The 17,938-nt window shown below is 47.4% G+C and overlaps 1 protein-coding gene across 1 annotated transcript in view; it reads right to left on the reverse strand.

Moving 5' to 3' along the window:
- Positions 1-17,596, reverse strand: part of LOC119405348 (uncharacterized) — a 42,744-nt gene extending 25,148 nt beyond the window's left edge. The window contains exon 1 of the mRNA XM_037672187.2: positions 17,232-17,596. Within this exon, the coding sequence (XP_037528115.1) occupies positions 17,232-17,342 (111 nt within the window). The 5' untranslated portion in view covers positions 17,343-17,596. The remainder of the gene's footprint in view (positions 1-17,231) is intronic.
- Between the last annotated feature and the right edge of the window lie 342 nt (positions 17,597-17,938).

A 17,938-nucleotide genomic window follows, 5' to 3' on the forward strand; every position in this document is an offset into this window, starting at 1 on the left:
TAACCTCCAAATTGCTACCCCATATGTTAAAACTGTCAGTATCTAGTGAATGTATACTTTTCGCTTTAGGGAAAGTGGTACATTGCTTGTCATTATTCGGGAATGACTGCCGTGTGCGCTTCGGCTGCAGCCCATTCTTATCTTCGGTGCATTTCATTTTCGTGAGTAGGCGCCCTTGTTAGTAATTGACCTAAATATACATATTCTTGTACAGGGTGTGTCCAGATAAGATCGAACACGAGGTCCCGGTCACCATTCCCGATTGTGGTGAAATTTACTGTAGGTCTAGGCATTACACCCAGAACAATGTTTTCGCAGTTAATTTTGCGAAAAAAAAATTTGTTCGCCTGAAAAAAAGAATATGAATTTTGGCCGCAAAAAACGCTTTTCCGCCAATTTCGCGATTTCTGAATTTTGAGCGCACCTAGGGCAAAAACGGTGCACTTCTTCGTCACAATATTTATTCCCCTTAAAGAACAAGTGAAATACAATCTTATGAGTCTATTATTTTCCTTGCTTGTCGAAGCACGTTTGAATAAAAAAATCACAAACTTGCCAAATTGCACAAAATACCTCTATTTCAAGAATTTATTGCTGCAAGCAAGTTAAAGTGAGGATAATAAAAATCGGTATATATTAACTTTGATACTTTCGCTCTCTTTTAAAATAATTTGCGTGGTTTTATCGTGCTCGGTTTTACTTGATAATTGGGCTGAAACGTAAGTAATTTACCAAAAACGCCGAACTTTGAAAATGATTTTCTCAAAAAGGCCATTTTTAATTTTTTTTTTAAATCCCTCTGATTGAAGTCAAGGACGCCATCTACCATTGTGCAGAAAAAAACGTTGCATTATTTTGGTTGCTAACAAGTTATAGGGCGTCAAATCGGACCATGCCAGCCTAGCGTCCGCGTCGTTCGTTATGGGCTGAAACTCGGATATAAGTTGCTAAAAATACTTGTACGTGACATAATCACAAATCAGCAGCTCCACACCAATAAATTCGCAGCCCGGTGTCGTGGTTCAGCAAGCTTTGTCTTGCGATCAGCCGCTTGACAAACCCGCAGCAGCGGCCGCTCGATGCTGCTGGCGCTGACATTACATGAGTGCCGCTTCGACTGCGGATGAGCCCCGCTTGAGCGCCAAACTACGCTCAGAGGACAAACGAGAGAAGGAATGGATCACTGTGAAAGGTAAAGGCCGTTAAGTGCCAACAAATGTCATAGTATGCAACGAAAACTCGTTGCGAGAATAAGGCGTAAGGACCTTATTTAATCGTGCACGGAGATCAGAGCTCATAATAGAAATACGTGCGCCGGTATCAATGAGGGCAGTAACAGGTAGGCCGTCCACTTCCACAGCAAGCAGGTTCTGGTCCGTAGTGAGGGTCAGCAGAGGGTTTTCAGGTCGGGGGTCGAATGCAGCGTCACCTCCGGGAGCTGCATTGCTCAGTTTTCCGAGAATGGGCGTCCAGTAGGGCGGGGCGACGAATGGCGACGGGGCTGAGGTGACCGGGAGCGACGATCGCTTGGGGACGGCGAACGGCTGGAGCGTCGGACCGATGTCGCAGGAGCCTCAGCGTATGGTCCACCGTCACGAACGGGAAACTGCAGGGGCCGGTGGTTGTCGTCACGTCGATAGCCAGAAAACGAGCGAGATGGAAAGGTGCGAGACCGACAGTAGCGAGAAATATGTCCTACACCGTGGCAACGAAAGCGGATCGGCTTGTCGTCCTGCGTTCTCCACTGGGCAGGGTCACGATAGCGGCGAAACATTTCCGGTGCACGAGGAGGCGTTATGGAACTGACACGAGGTTCCGTCAACGAACACACCGGCTGCAGTCCGACATTTGCAAGCTCTTCTCTCACAACCTGCTGGATCAACGAGATCGTTGGTCGTGGATCATCAGATGGCCGCGTCAGGAAAGATGGTGGCGACGCCGCCTCGATTTCTCGGCGCACGATGCGAACTACGCTCTCGTTGGTAGGCGGTTGACCGCATGGCGGCTGAAGGTCCTCGCAAGATGATGTAGCGGCCGTGTTCGGAAGTCGCACGAAATGCTGGGCAATGCGGCGACTCTTCAGTTCTTCGAACCGGCGGCACTCTTTGATGATGTCGTCCACGGTGGAGCAGTCTTTAGACACTAGTAAATTGAAAGCATCATCCGCAATTCCCTTGAGCAAGCGGCTTACTTTGTCACCCTCTGACATGTTGGTGTCGACACGTCGGCAAAGGGCCAGGACGTCAAGGATGTAGGAGACATACGATTCGGTCGAAGATTGTGCCCGACAGGAGAGTTCTTTAGAAGCGGCCCGCTGGCGTCCGACGGCTCTACCAAATAGGTCACGAAGCTTCTGTTTACAGGCATCCCAACTGGTTATGTCAGCTTCATGAGCCTGAAACCACGTACCTGCTGTTCCGCAGAGATAGAAGTCAACGTTGGCAAGCATCATTGTAGGGTCCCACCGGTAGACCGCTGCAAACCGCTCATACTTCGCGATCCAGTCATCGACGTCAACGTGGTCGGTGCCGCAGAAGTTACCGGGATCGCGGGGTTGAGTCAATACGACCGGCTGTACCGGCTGTACCGGAGGCGCGGTGGAAGCGGCAGCAGCAGAGTTGCTTTCTGTTGACATATTGCGGCTGTCCAGGATACGTCCGCTGCGGAGTTCCGTCTTGCGTAGTACCCAGCACCTCCACCAAAATGTTGCGAATATATTTATAACTTATTTACAGTGTAGGATGGTCCAGCAGTCAAGATGGCGGTTGTTACTTCCAGCACACCCACACGTCGTCTGCCTCTTCTTCGCACACCTCACCATAGTCATAGCTGCCACCCCGCTACAATATTTAGCCCTACGTTTATACTTTCTCGCTACAAGTACAGTCAGTGGATATTAACAAAAATTAGTTTAGCTGAGTATTTCTCGTTTCTCATTGAGTGCTGATGACTTCAGTACTGAATAAGAAACGATGTCATTGGTGCTGAATGGAGAACCCTGCACACAGCCGTGTACAATGTTTTCCATTCATCATCATCAGCAGCAGCAGCCTGACCTGGCCTGACTGCGCCCACTGCAGCGGAAAGGCCTCTTCCATGTTTCGCCAATCAACCCGGTCCTGTGCTTGTTGCGTCCACGTTATCCCCGCAAACTTCTTAATCTCACCTGCCCACTTAACTTTCGGCCTCCCCCTCGCGCTCTTGCCTTCTAGCCCTGCCCATGCCCCTTTCTTCTTGATTTCGACTAAGATGTCCTTAACACCCGTTTGTTCCCTGACCCGCTCTGCTCTCTCCTTGTCGCATAAAGTGACACCTATCATCCTCCTTTCCATGGCTCGCTGCGTCGTCCTCAATTTAAGTTGAACCCTCTTCGTAAGCTTCCAGGTTTCTGCTCCTAGGTAAGTACCGGTAAGATGCAGCTGTTATATACTTAGCTCCCGCTAATGGCCGGTTCTCCATTCCATTAGCGGGGGCGAAGTCTCCATTGGGGGGGGGGGGGGGGGCAGTGACCACTAGATCACCTGACCTACGCGCGCGGATTCCAGCAGAGTGAAATAGCCTAGGATTGTCAACTGGTACTCATCGAAGATCAGTATCCTCAGTGTTTTCTGTGCCCAGTGTTTTCCGTCTTCAAAGAAAGGAGGACGCAACGGGCAACAAACATGGCAACACTGAGCGTAACAAAGAGCTGCAAGAGATGCTGTGTGCAAGCGTGGCTCTATGTATTCGTTCCCTTGTTATCAATGAATGAAACATTCTTCTAGTGGCCACCACCGCGTGCAGTACGCTCGGTGCAACCGGTGAAGCGTAATTGTAAATTCCGTGCTGTGTGCAGTGTTATAATATTTGGTTCGCATGCTCAGAGGAGCCTCAACTACCGATCGGCAGCGTTTTCTGACCATGTTCAAAACGTGTTGCAGGGCCCCTTTCAGAGCGAAGTCAGTCATTTCTACTTCGCATAATAGAACGGCCGGAACAGTAAAGCGTTCAACTAACGTTTGCTTACAGATGTGATGCAGAACAATGGCTGCAAACATTGATTGAGTCAAAGGGGAAAGGAATGAGAGCGAAGGTAGAAGACTGATGTCTAGGTACACAAGTTTAAGCGTTTTAAATGCGCAGATGGTACAGAGACCGTGACCAGATTGCCAACGAATTGCGTCCGTCCTTTTCAGAAAGTTTGGGGTCACAAATCAGAATTGGTAAGAAAAAAAAAACGAAACGGATTGTATGTTTTACAAGACAGTTCGCGATTTCCCAGCTAATGTCCACGAGCAAGTCAACAAGCTCGCTCAGAAAGATCGTTTGAATGCGTATACTTTCATCTTGACATCATATCGATGTTATCTGGAATGCATTACAGAATTTCTGTCGTTGTTGTATGTGTACACATCTTGTTGCAACTCTCCCAAAATCAATTTTCATGGTCGAACTTAAGAACGAGCAATCGGAAGTCAGGGGGGAAAATACCCATATATGCGAGCAGGCGAAATAAAGTGCACGCGTATTCAAATTTCCGGGAGTGTCAATAGATTATTGATTCACACGCGAACGTTATCCTCGCAAAACTTCCGTCCTGAGGACTTCATTCTCACAATGATACTTAATAATAATTGTTGTGGTTTAACTTCCCAAGATTACGATATGATTATGAGGGATGCCGTAGTGGAGGACTCCGTAAATTACGACCACCTGGGGGTTTCTTAACGTACCCCTAAATCTAAGTACACGTACGGACGTCAAGCATAATTTCGCCTCCATCGAAAATGCGGCCGCCGCAGCCGGGATTCGATCCCGCGACCTTCGGGTCAGCAGTCGAGCACCATAACCACTAGAGCACCGTGGCGGATCCCGCGATGATACTGTGTAATCAGGTGTAACGAAGCGCTGCAAAGAACGGTTGCACACCGGCCACCAAATGGGAAAGTAAAAAAAATTAAAAAATAAACACTGCCCAATCACCGGAACATACGGTTGACCAGCGAAGCTGAAATGTGCGGCCCCGGTGTTTATCACTGGGCTAATCCCGATAGTTTATTAAAGTCTTTGTGTTTCTTGATGAGTTTACACACACGTTTAGCTTAATAATATGTGGGGTTTAACGTCCCAAAACCACGATATGATTATGAGGGACGCCATGGTGGAGGGCTCCGGAAATGTCAACGACCTGCGGTTCTTTAACGTGCACCTAAATCTAAGTACACGGGCCTCAAACATTTTCGCCTCCATCGAAAATGCAGCCGCCGCGGCCGGGGTTCGATCCCGCGACCTTCGGGTCAGCAGTCGAGCGCCATAACCACTAGACCACCGTGGCGGGGCACACGTTTGGCTTGGGTTTATCACAATGTTTGCACTAGCTCCGCATTCGCACCTGCTGTGGACCAGTGGTGAGCAGTTGGGCTTGCCCATTTTATGTGGCGCATACGCGCTAGAAGTTTTTGCCTACACAGGACGGACGAATTTTGGTTTCGCCTAGACAGCGTCGCTGGAAAAACAAATGTAATCTCCGCCGTTTCAACAGCATCCGCTTGTACGTATTCAAAAGCACGGGGTACCTTCACACAAAAATTCCCCTTTGCACCCCGAATTTCGGCCCGTGACGTTGGCCTTTCAGCCGGAAGCATTTGATCGGCGAGATGAAAGGGAAAGTCGAAGATCGGGCGAAAGCATGGCGACGTCCCTTCTTGACGAGACCGCCCAACAACTCGCCGCCGAATTCGCCTAGAACCCGTGGCAACAATCGCAGCAGCGGCCTTATATCGACCGCGATGCCCTTTTTCCCTAAAGGGAAGCGCTATTCCAGGGCGTCGGCCCGTCCCAGCGAGCAACAGCGGTTGTCCCAGCTCGTTGCATGGCGAAGCCAGCAGCCGGTGGTTGGGCCAAGAAGGGCGCGGCCATCGCGATCTAGCGCGCGCGGCCACACCTGCTGTCAGCCCGTTCCGGGACGACGTTTACTTTTGTGTTACGTATGTGTTGTTCGCTCGCGCTTCGGTTCGCGAGGGGGCCGCCGCCGTTGCGTGTTGCGCGGCGCTTCTGCCTCCCTTGACCTTTCGCTCCACTCTCAAGGACAGTGGCACGCACGTCCATGACGCTTCTATCGCGGAACGAAGTGATGACGACGAACGAAGCGTCATCGCGGGGGAGGGACGTCCGATACGATGCGGACGTGCGGTCGCATGCTAGAGGTAGCTTCCATGGGTGTGACCGCGAGTCCTTGTCACTCGAAGATACGGGCTCCAGTCGAGACACGCTGTTCACCAGCGGCGCTTTTGTTCCCTGCACACTGTTGTCGCGGTTGCATTTTAAATACGTCTGCGCATTTTCACGTTCTTGCGCACTACCACTTGATGAGCAAAGGCTAATCTCGATGTTTTACTACTTTTGTTCGCACCAACGGGTTGGCGTCAACATACGTAGCTGTTACACATTTCAGCTCAACGTCGTCTCACAGAACGGATATCTTACATTACAGCTGGATATATTTAATACGACGTGCTTAACGAGGTTTAAGATCATAGCTCCCCATGGCACTGCGCAACTTTCATTGACTGAGCATAGCTGTAAGTTAGGCTTCATAGCAGTTTGCAACGATCACACCAGGTCAAGATAAAATCAATAAAAAAAAAGTAAGGCACGATCACAAGACACACACGGGGTGTTGGACTTGTTGCTGTCTGTTTCGCTCCCAGCAGTATTTCTTGGTTGGAAACAGTTTCTCTTTAGAGACTACGTGTGAGGTCGGCCCTTACGCCTGCCCTTACCTGGGCCTGGGGTTTAACACCTGATGACCCGGTGAACAGTGCACAGTGTTCTGCTCCAGCTTCCCAGCGGAAGTTCACCACCTGCTTGTTGTGGATATGCCCAGGCACCAGTAGCTGCTCGAGAAAAGGTGCTAAGCGCAGCCAGGGACTACAAACGGGTCATGCAGACATTCATACATCCGCGTTAGATTACGTGAGGTGAGGTGGCGTATAGTAGTGGTTTGGCAACGTTGTTACCGTGGATCAAAACTTTCGCCAAGTCGCTAGCGTAATTTCTAGACGAGGAGGGCCTAAACGCTTTGATTTTAAATACGCAATCATGCCACAGAGCGACCTTGAAGGAAAAAAAAAAAACAACATGACCTTGCGTACGTGCCAGGTTTATGCTATATAGTGTCGTCGTCGTCTTGTGATCGCGCTGATTGCTCAATATCTCCCATTGGACCAAAGTTACCGTTGCCCCTCGCTACGTTACAGGCTGATGAAGTACAAATAGCTCGAAGCTTTTAACAGTGACGATGAGAACAGGCACTAATAAGTGAGCGCTATATTAATTCGCGTCCACATGACCAGTTCGTATCTAAGCTCTTCTTGCTGTAAATTCGAGGAGCACACGCGGAAGGCGTATAGCTGGCTGCATTGAGTTGGCGATGAGCTCTCATTGCATATCACCCGTGTATTTTTCTTCTTCTTTACAGTGCGCACATATTCACGCCAGGGGCGTAGCCAGTTGGGGTGGTTCAAACCACCCCCGAAATTTTTCAGTTTTGCTTGTGTATATATACACGCACACATACAAACGCACGCACGAACATACATAAAGTATAGTTGAACCCCCGCCCCCCCCCCCAAAAAAAAATTCTCCTCATTCACGCGATTAAATCGTCTTACACGTATCTCGCCCTCATATTGCTTGTTATTTCATTGGGTGACTTACGGTGGTTATATTCTTAATTATTTATATATATTGCGTGTCTTAAAACACCATTGCCTTTTATAAATCCAGAGTGGTTAAAATTTTACCAGTAGGCGCATTTTCATTCAGTTTTAACCAATCAAGTCAATTCGCCTGACGAAGTCCGGTGACTCGTATCCTTCCTCTCTTCGTGTAGACTAAATTTTAAAAATCCGGTTCGAAGCATGAAAGACTTGCGAAACATCACGATTCACTGAATATCATCGCTCCGTTCCCTTCTTTTATCATTTTTACTTATTTTTATTTATTTTTTTCTGTCACGCATCGTAAATTACGACACACCCAGCCCATTGTGCAGCCCCCCCCCCCCTTTTTGTATTATTACTATTCACTGCGAATGGCAGTCGCACACTAAAGTTTCCCACAGCAACAGACACGCACAAAAAAGAACGGAAACGCACAGCCCTGAATAACAACAGTACGTGCTGGGTTAGCGACAGTGAACAGGCGGTCACCCCAAGACCGACTTTAGCTGGAGCCGCGCCCAAGACGCGCTCAGGACTCTCGGATGCACCCACGCGCGCACAACCCGGTTGGCGGCGGTATAGGCCACGCGTGGGATGCGCGGGCGGCTGCTCTCTGGAGCGTGCATCCGCGCTAAACCGCGATTTCCAATCCCACACGCGCTTTTTATCCTCGAACTTTGTATGCGCAGAGGGAAGAGGCTGTGCTTTCGTCATAGTTCCGCTGTGCCCTACGTAACGCAACGATTGCCCGTCGCCTGTCTTACCTCGCTCAGATGCTCTACCAATCGACCGTCTCGCGAAATGGCTCCGCACGAGGCACGTTGCTTTCTTTTCTCCGAGCAACTTTCTCTCGCTTGCTCCCGAGAAAACGCCTCCTCTATGGCCCGCATTATTCTCGGCGCCGGTGCCTACGCATAGTGACCCAGACTAGCGAGTGGCTGCGCTTCACATACAGCAGCGCAAGATGAAACGCGCACAACCCAATCGATGGACAGATCATTTAGTCTATCATACCTCTATCATTTATATGTATCATATCATAATCTATCCCCAATAACTGCACGAAGAAAACACGCAAAAGGCCACAAAAACAAGCTCGCCGCCGCTTGAAAAGGCAATAATAATGTAGCTGCAGAAGTATAGAATTAGAGCAGCCAGAAGACGAAATGCGAAATGCAGGCCTGCCAATCAATCGACGCTCGGCGTCCCTCCGAAAAATGACATATTCGGGGTGCATTTACGACACGTGGAGAAAGCGCAAGCGGGCAGAGAACGCGGGCGGGAGGTCCCGCACAGAAAAGCTTCCTCCGAGACGGCGTCGTCGATCGCTTTTTCACAACGAACATGCATCGCGCTGTCCCTGCCTTGTATCGATCGAGCCGCAAGAAAAGAGCGGTCCGGCCGTGTTCCCCCGGCGACGGCTCGTCGCCTGCCTGCAACGAACACTGCACCGTAGAATAAGGAGCTTGACCCCGCAGTTCGACAGCTGACGCATCTGCTCCCACGGCGCGGCAGCTATGTTTACCAGACTTTGGGAATGGTATACTTCTGGGACTGCGTTCGTAACTTAATTATTTGGTTATGCCGACTTGCAAGAAAGAAAGAAAGAAAGAAAGAAAGAAAGAAAGAAGGAAAGAAAGAAAGAAAGAAAGAAAGAAAGAAAGAAAGAAAGAAAGAAAGAAAGTCGAAATGTCGAGACGTCATTTTCAAGCTCTGGTACAAACTGAAAACGAAAATAACAGGAACCTAAAGCCTTGATGTTCCCAAACGTTTTTTATTATCAATGCCGGTTTGGAAGTTTAGTGTGCCGAAACTGCATGCATCGCCAGATTTTAAGGGCAAAACCTTCCTAGAAGGCATAGAGGAAAAAAATATAAATATGGACAGTGTTAAATGTTTCTCGGCGTTTATCACAATTTAGGAATTACATTAGACTAACAAATCGCATAAATTTATTGAACTATGGTGGACACAAAAAATAGTGTATATAAGACGAGAACTCGTAAGCCTCAGGAAGTACAAGCACTTGTGACGTAGAACGAAAAAAAAAGAAGCCGGCAGATCCCACGCATTGTGGGAATCGATGTAATGCGAAGCAGCCAGCAAAGAGCTGCATACATCGTCTTGTATGTCACTGAGGAAAATGCGTGTCATGCATTTCATGTTAACTCCTATTATTTATGTTCGTCACACAGTAACGTCGCGCAATAGCAACTTCGGGGTAGATCAAGCTAGCGAAACGGCCGCCAGCGCCGCATGAGCGTGGCACGTAAGTCACGCTGTACATGACATGCGCGTCATGATTTTCATGTTAACTAGTGTTATTTATGTTCGTAACACAGTCAGGTCGCAAGATACCAATTTCCGTGTATATCAAGCTAGCGAAACGGCCACCAGCGCACCATGAGCGCACGTAAGTCATGCTGTACATGACATGCGTGTCATGATTTTCATGTTAACTCGTATTCTATTTATGTTCGTCACACAGTCCCGTCGCAAGATACCAATTTCGTGGTAGATCAAGCTAGCGAAACGGCCGCCAGCGCCCCATGAGCGTGGCACGTAAGTCATGCTGTACATGACATGCGCGTCATGATTTTCATGTTAACTAGTGTTATGTTCGTCACACAGTCAGGTCGCAAGATACCAATTTCCGTGTATATCAAGCTAGCGAAACGGCCACCAGCGCCCCATGAGCGTCGCACGTAAGTCATGCTGTACAAGACATGTGTGTCATGATTTTCATGTTAACTCGTGTTATTTATGCTCGTTACACAGTCACGTCGCAAGATACCAATTTTGGTGTATATAAAGCTAGCGAAACGGCCGCCAGCGCCCCATGAGCGTGGCACGTAAGTCATGCTGTACATGACATGCGCGTCATGATTTTCATGTTAACTAGTGTTATTTATGTTCGTCACACAGTCAGGTCGCAAGATACCAATTTCCGTGTATATCAAGCTAGCGAAACGGCCACCAGCGCCCCATGAGCGTCGCACGCAAGTCATGCTGTACATGACATGCGCGTCATGATTTTCATGTTAACTAGTGTTATTTATGTTCGTCACACAGTCAGGTCGCAAGATACCAATTTCCGTGTATATCAAGCTAGCGAAACGGCCACCAGCGCCCCATGAGCGTCGCACGTAAGTCATGCTGTACATGACATGTGTGTCATGATTTTCATGTTAACTCGTGTTATTTATGTTCGTTACACAGTCACGTCGCAAGATACCAATTTTGGTGTATATAAAGCTAGCGAAACGGCCACCAGCGCACCATGAGCGTGGCACGTAAGTCATGCTGTACATGACATGCGCGTCATGATTTTCATGTTAACTAGTGTTATTTATGTTCGTCACACAGTCAGGTCGCAAGATACCAATTTCCGTGTATATCAAGCTAGCGAAACGGCCACCAGCGCCCCATGAGCGTCGCACGTAAGTCATGCTGTACATGACATGCGCGTCATGATTTTCATGTTAACTAGTGTTATTTATGTTCGTCACACAGTCAGCTCGCAAGATACCAATTTCCGTGTATATCAAGCTAGCGAAACGGCCGCCAGCGCACCATGAGCGTGGCACGTAAGTCAAGCTGTACATGACATGTGTGTCATGATTTTTGTGTTAACTCGTGTTATTTATGTTCGTTACACAGTCACGTCGCAAGATACCAATTTTGCTGTATATAAAGCTAGCGAAACGGCCGCCAGCGCACCATGAGCGTGGCACGTAAGTCATGCTGTACATGACATGCGTGTCATGATTTTCATGTTAACTCGTATGTTATGTTCGTCACACAGTCCCGTCGCAAGATACCAATTTCGGGGTAGATCAAGCTAGCGAAACGGCCGCCAGCGTACCATGAGCGTGGCACGTAACTCATGCTGTACATGACATGCGTGTCATGATTTTCATGTTACGACTTGTCATTTATGTTCTTCATACAGTCATGTTACGCCATACCAATTTTGGTGTACACTAGATTAACCAAGCGACGAGGAGAGCACAAAGTCGTAGGCGGCTAGATAGATAGATAGATAGATAGATAGATAGATAGATAGATAGATAGATAGATAGATAGATAGATAGATAGATAGATAGATAGATAGATAGATAGATAGATAGATAGATAGATAGATAGATAGATAGATAGATAGATAGATAGATAGATAGATAGATAGATAGATAGATAGATAGATACGCTCAAAGTCGCAGAAGTTCGCTAAGAAATGCTTCGCATTTAAAAAGTTGGCGCTGTTAAAAGTCAGCGCTCATGGTCTTCCCCGTTATTTCTTGTGCGCGTATTTTCTTGAGCAGCACATCAAGAACTTAGACTCCCCATAAGATATTGCTCTATTACTGCTAAAACATGAAAACCCTATTATCGTTAAACCACGTAAGCTCGTCATCACGGGCTCCCTCTGACGATCCAAAATACCGCACCAGAGCCCCTTTGTTTCGCGTCCTTGCGCCGTAACCGGACCAACGTGCCCTTGTGTCAAACGGGCCAGCCATACAATGGCGGAATGCCGCCCGACAGTTAAGCGCGAGTTGTTTGCGCGCCGCTGCTAACGCTTTCCGCAAATGGCACTCCTCCTAGTGCTGCACTAACTATTGGTGTCAGTGTTTGGAATGTAGGGGAAACCCGCGGTTCTGTTGTAACCCAAAGCAGTGCGTGTAGTAGCTATCGCGCTGCGCTGCTCAGCTCCAGGTCCCAGGTACAATACCGACGATAGCGGCCGCATCTAAAGAGAGGCGAAATGCGAGAGCACTCGCGCGAGCACTAGCGCATTTAGAACCGCTTGAATGGCCAGAATTAAACCGGAGTCACCCAATATACGGCGTCCCTCGCAGGTAATAAAACTCACACGACTTCAACTCTGCAATTGCAGCGCAAATGAAAGCATTAATAAGTAGGTAATTAAGAAAACTTGGCTCGCGATTATTGCAAAATTGATCACGTCCACCATGCACCTCACGAATAATGCAACGCCGGAAAACTAATAAATTTTTTGCTGCGATTTTTTCAAGGAAGGTGCTTGAAGTATTTGCTGAACCCAACTTAAGTATACATGTAAGGGTTTTTTTTTTTTTGTCACGTTAAACGACAGCTTTTGATAAAGTGCCAATCAACTGAATCGGTGCCTCTTGTACTTGCCACGGACCGATAAAGTGATCGTCTGGCGCCGTCCTTCCCGGCACTGCTATATCCACACAAAGGGCATGACACATGCATGTAGAGTAGAGTAGAGTAGAGCCTGGAAGCTGTGGCTCATACCCACACTGGGGGATTGGCCAAGAACCGGTTAGTTTTTAAAGGAAAAATTGAAATTGAAGTTCAAACTTTGTTTAATTAATACGAAAGAAGTATAAATGAATTAGAGTTAAAATTATACTACTAATAATAATATAGAATAGAATTGAATCAATAAAACCGATAATTTTGGGGAAAAATAGAAATAATATTTTGGAAAGGTAAATTTTACAATCTAAATCTTTTTGAACCTTTAAGAAACTCCTGCAATGCATCAGCAATCTTCCCGTCACTGTGGCCCAGAGAAAAAGCCCCGAAAGACAGCACATTTTGTTCATTTAATTCTAATCTAAGCAGACGGAAAACAACACCTAAGGTATTTTTGCGCAAGGTAGAGTACCTCTTGCAGGAAATGAGAAAGTGCTTCGTTGTCTCATGTATTCCGCAAAAAGGACAATTAGGCGATGCTGCCAGACCAGCTCTGTGTAGATAAAAATTTAGATAGGGAGTTTGACAACGTAGTCTTGTGATTGCGACTTCTATTGCTCGTGATTGACATACTTTACTATTCCACTGATGATTTAAATGCTGGAATTCTAATATGGTCGTTAATGACGGTGCGGAAAATTCTTCTAACATCATTTTCCTCCTAAATCTAGCACCTGTAATGAATTTGGATGCGGGCAATACCTGAATTACCGGGCCATTCAATGATGACCTGGCTAGCGCGTCTGCCATTTCATTCATAAATATGCCCTTATGCCCAGGAACCCACACTAATTTGATGAACTTTATGTGCAGTGGAACTAATGATTTGAACGCATCCAAAACATACGAGTCCTCGTTTGCCGTGAGGGAGGAACATACTGATAGTGAGTCCGTCAAAATTATTGCGGAGCTTATTGATGCTTCTAATTTACGTAAGGCTAGACTGATGGCTAAAAATTCTGCTACAAAGATGGGCACAAAATCTGGAAGGCGAAGTGAAAACGACCAGTCTAGAGTAGGAGAGAAAATTCCAATTCCACATTTTTCTTCATTTTGGGAAGCATCCGTCGCTATCACTGTCTTAATTGGCATATGCTCCAGGTAATCACTTAATATATCGTGCAATAATCGGTATGACATTAGTTTTGCATTTTTTGGAAAAATGTCATCAAACTGTATTTTAATAGAGTTGTTACTATTACTGATTATACACAGATCATTAATTTGAACGTTTATTTTGTCAAGAAGGCTTTCTATAACTAAAATTTGGGGCTTATTAAATCGCGGCCAATATAATCCAAAATACAAGTCAGGACGTGCAATAAAAACTGTTTCGGAACGTCTAACGGAGGATTCATACAGCCTTAGAAATGCCTGTACTGCTAACAATTTAAACCGGGTAGCAAGTGAGGGGAGTCTAGCTTCCATATACAGGACCTTTATTGCAACAAATTTAGGAAGACCTAGGCATAATCTCAAAGCTTGTCTCTCGAGAACTACAAGAGGATGAAGCTTGTAAGCAGCAGCCCCAGCGTATAAGATGCACCCGAATTCAAGCACTGGACGAACATACATGCAGTATATTGATATAAGTGTATGTCTCCTCATACCTAATCGGCAATGACTGATCTTCCTTAATAGTCCGACTGCTCGAACACCCTTTGTTGCGATGTTTTCAATATGCGCCTTCCACGTCATAGATCGGTCATATATGACACCGAGATATTTTACTTTCTCTACTTGTGGAATAGGCTCGAGATGATAGGAAAGTGACATGTGGATAGGGTCTTTTAATGGAAATGTTAGCACGGCGCATTTACTGACATTCAAATGTAGATGTATACTATCAAGCCAGCTTTCTAGTGCTGACAAGTATGACTGCAATATTTGGAACAGTTCGTAAATATCACCTGCTGATGAAAAAAATGCGATGTCATCGGCATATACATAAGTGTGGACATCGTGTCATCGCCATGTTCCGGCCATCTTTGTTATCGGTCTCCTATCACTTGACGCAAACGGTTGGCCTCATTAGAGATCGAATGTTTCATTCTTACTTCTTCACTAGTGCAATAAAAATGTCACGGAATTCCCTCAAAATTTGTCACCTCCGATGGCGTTACCTTGAGCTATAGGATAAACGCGGGTGAACCGGTCAGACATTGTACAGATATGTGCCAGTAATAATTATACATCTAACTTCAACCCCCCCCTCCCCCCATCCTCGAAATCATGATAAGTATTGAGAAAGTGTTTAGTGTTAATTATTAAATACCTCTCAATGGCTTCCTATTTTTTACCCCTTTATTTTTTTCCTGGTGTGCCCTCGATCGCGCGCGCATCACCAAATTAAAAGATCACACTCCCCCCAAAGGGTCTGTTTTATTGTTTACCACATATCCAAAGACGCTTACGCATACCTTGTCTTACGCGTCTATTGTGCACAGAGCGAATTCACTTAACGTATCCTGTGTTGCTCGTTTCCCCTTCATATCTCCTTCTTTCATGGGAAAGAGAGAGAATGACAGAGAAATGAACAGAACAAACGAGTTCGTAGGCATGGGCATATTCATCCATTTGAATGGTCAGCGACCAGAAACGCCGCTCTTTAATCTTCTCCGTCTGTGCTCGACACCTACCAAGGGAGGGTGTCCGCCCCCGCTCGAAAAGGAAATGACGTAACTCCGCAGAGGGAAACCGCCACGGAAAGAAGCCTACACCGATAAAACTATTGCAAAACGTGACACGCCCACCACCAATGCCACGAGCATGCGCCAGTAGCTATACATCTATCCAAAGAGCATTTACAGTGAGTCTCTTTATTTGGTAAATTATGCATTTTTGCATCGGCACAGATTATAAAAGCTCATAGTAAAAACATAGTGTATAACGAGGCACCATACCCAATGTTGCGTTTCTTCCATCAATCACGATTAGAGCTCTACAGCTCACTTGTAATCATGAATTCCATGCATGCTCGTCGAATAGAAGTCCCAGTTGCGGGACAAATTCCCAAACACGGGAGTTAAAAAAAGCAAACACAAAGGAACCAGCTGTTTGAGCCAGTGTACAACTGCTTCCTTGCGCCAGTCTTTCAGTATCGTAAAAATAAGAGAGGTTTTTTTTCCCCTTTCCCTATGCGCTGGCATGCTTTCCAAAATACTGGCGTGACGCGCCTATCACACTAGGAATGCCATAAAGCACGAGCCGGCGAGCGCGCCGCGAAATGAGTCACCGCAAGGATATCACTGTAAGAGCGCGCCTGCAAAAACAACAGATATCCTACACATTTTGCTTGTACTGGCCAGGTTTGCTGCTAGAGCAACAGTACTATTATTTTTCCGTAAAAGGTAGCCTTTGTCCCGGTGTGATCACAATTAAGGCAAAACAAGAACAGTGATGAGTCACGGTTAAAACAACAAACGCAAATGCATGACTGCGGCTCCCGCTGCGAACCCGTTCATTTCTGTCACAATGAAAGCCGTCAAACGACTGCAGCAAAACTGAACTCAAGCGACAGCGCGCTTGGGACTGCACGTTTGTGCAAAACAAGCGCGAGGTGCAATAACGATGCAAGAGTTGCGTTTATAATGCAAACTGAATAGCGAAGCTCCTCGTGTAAACCCGAAATTGAACGCGAACGCCACCGGCGCGCGGGCCACTACTTTCGCACAAGCCTGTGGGATGGGGGCGATGCTTGTTTGGGACCCGGGAGCATCGCGAATCAATGGCATCTGTCCGAAAGAGTGTGCGCGCGCGCCCGTGGCGCGCTCCACTTTTCGTCTGCTAAAAATGGAAGCAGACGAGCGGCCGCTGCTCCGTTGCGTCTGACGCTTCACTTGACCTTTCCTATGCCACCCATGACGCGCCCACAACTCACGACGATCTAATTTGCCACAATGGGCTCACTGCGTCGCTGATACCCAGAATCCTGGCCAAAGCACGATCCCTATCAGCGTCATCATGCAGTCTTGTTTTGACAGGCAGCAGATCTCTCACAGCCACGCCCCGACACGTGACCCCTGTTCTTCCTGCGCGATTGGTTTCGGGTTTCATATAGCTTAAAGTTTACCCACTGGCTCTCCTCTTAACTTTCGCTGTCATATATATGTGTTGATAACTAACGCGGTACCACGGATTGAGCGAAATAAATTTTCTTCATTCAGTATATGAGCAACTCACTACAGCGACGTTTAGCCCAAATGTGTTTCAATTTCGTTCAGCATTCAAGTACACATTGAAATTATTCAATCAGACGCTTCAAAGGCCGCCAGCACTCACCGTTTCGAGGACCTTGAGGGCCCCCTGGATATTGCAGGCGTATCCCGTGTTGATCACCATCGGCGAGCTGCTCGTGGTCGTCATTCTCGTCACCATCACGGTGTGCGACATCTTGACTGAAAAGCGTTAAAAAGAAGCCGACCTGGCTGTACAATGAAATGCTGGGGGACTAGCAGCGTTGTGCGGATGTTAGGCGAAGTAGCTTATCGCTGCTGCCCAATAATCGGTGTCCGTTCGAGGTTCTGCCAAGTGCGATTTTAGACTCTCGAGATGGTCGCTCGCTCCCAGAAAGCTGCGCGCCGGCCGGCGACTGGTTCCCTTGCGTGCTCTCCGGAGAAACTCCCCGCGTTTTGTTTTTTTCAGAGCGCGCGCGCGTTTCCGAGCGCTCTGGGACACTCCTAGTTTTTAGTTTTGTTTTTTATCACTTCTATATCCACCGTGGCTTCTCAACGCAGCGAGCGGCGCTTTTCCGCACGCCTGTGCGCCCTCTCTGGGCAGAACGAGATACCGCCCACGCAGGCGCGAAACCGCATCGGCAAGCGTGCCGCAGACTCGTGGCGCAATTGCTAGATGGCCCCACTTTGTTCTTTCACGCTCGTGCGGTTCCGTCTCGGTGTGACTCACGACGCGAACAGCCGCATCGGCTCGCCGACCACAGCACGATGTAGCGACAACAGCGCTAGCGGCACTTGCGAGCACTGCTTGCG

This window comes from Rhipicephalus sanguineus, chromosome 1, assembly GCF_013339695.2.
Source record: "Rhipicephalus sanguineus isolate Rsan-2018 chromosome 1, BIME_Rsan_1.4, whole genome shotgun sequence".
NCBI lineage: Eukaryota > Metazoa > Arthropoda > Arachnida > Ixodida > Ixodidae > Rhipicephalus > Rhipicephalus sanguineus.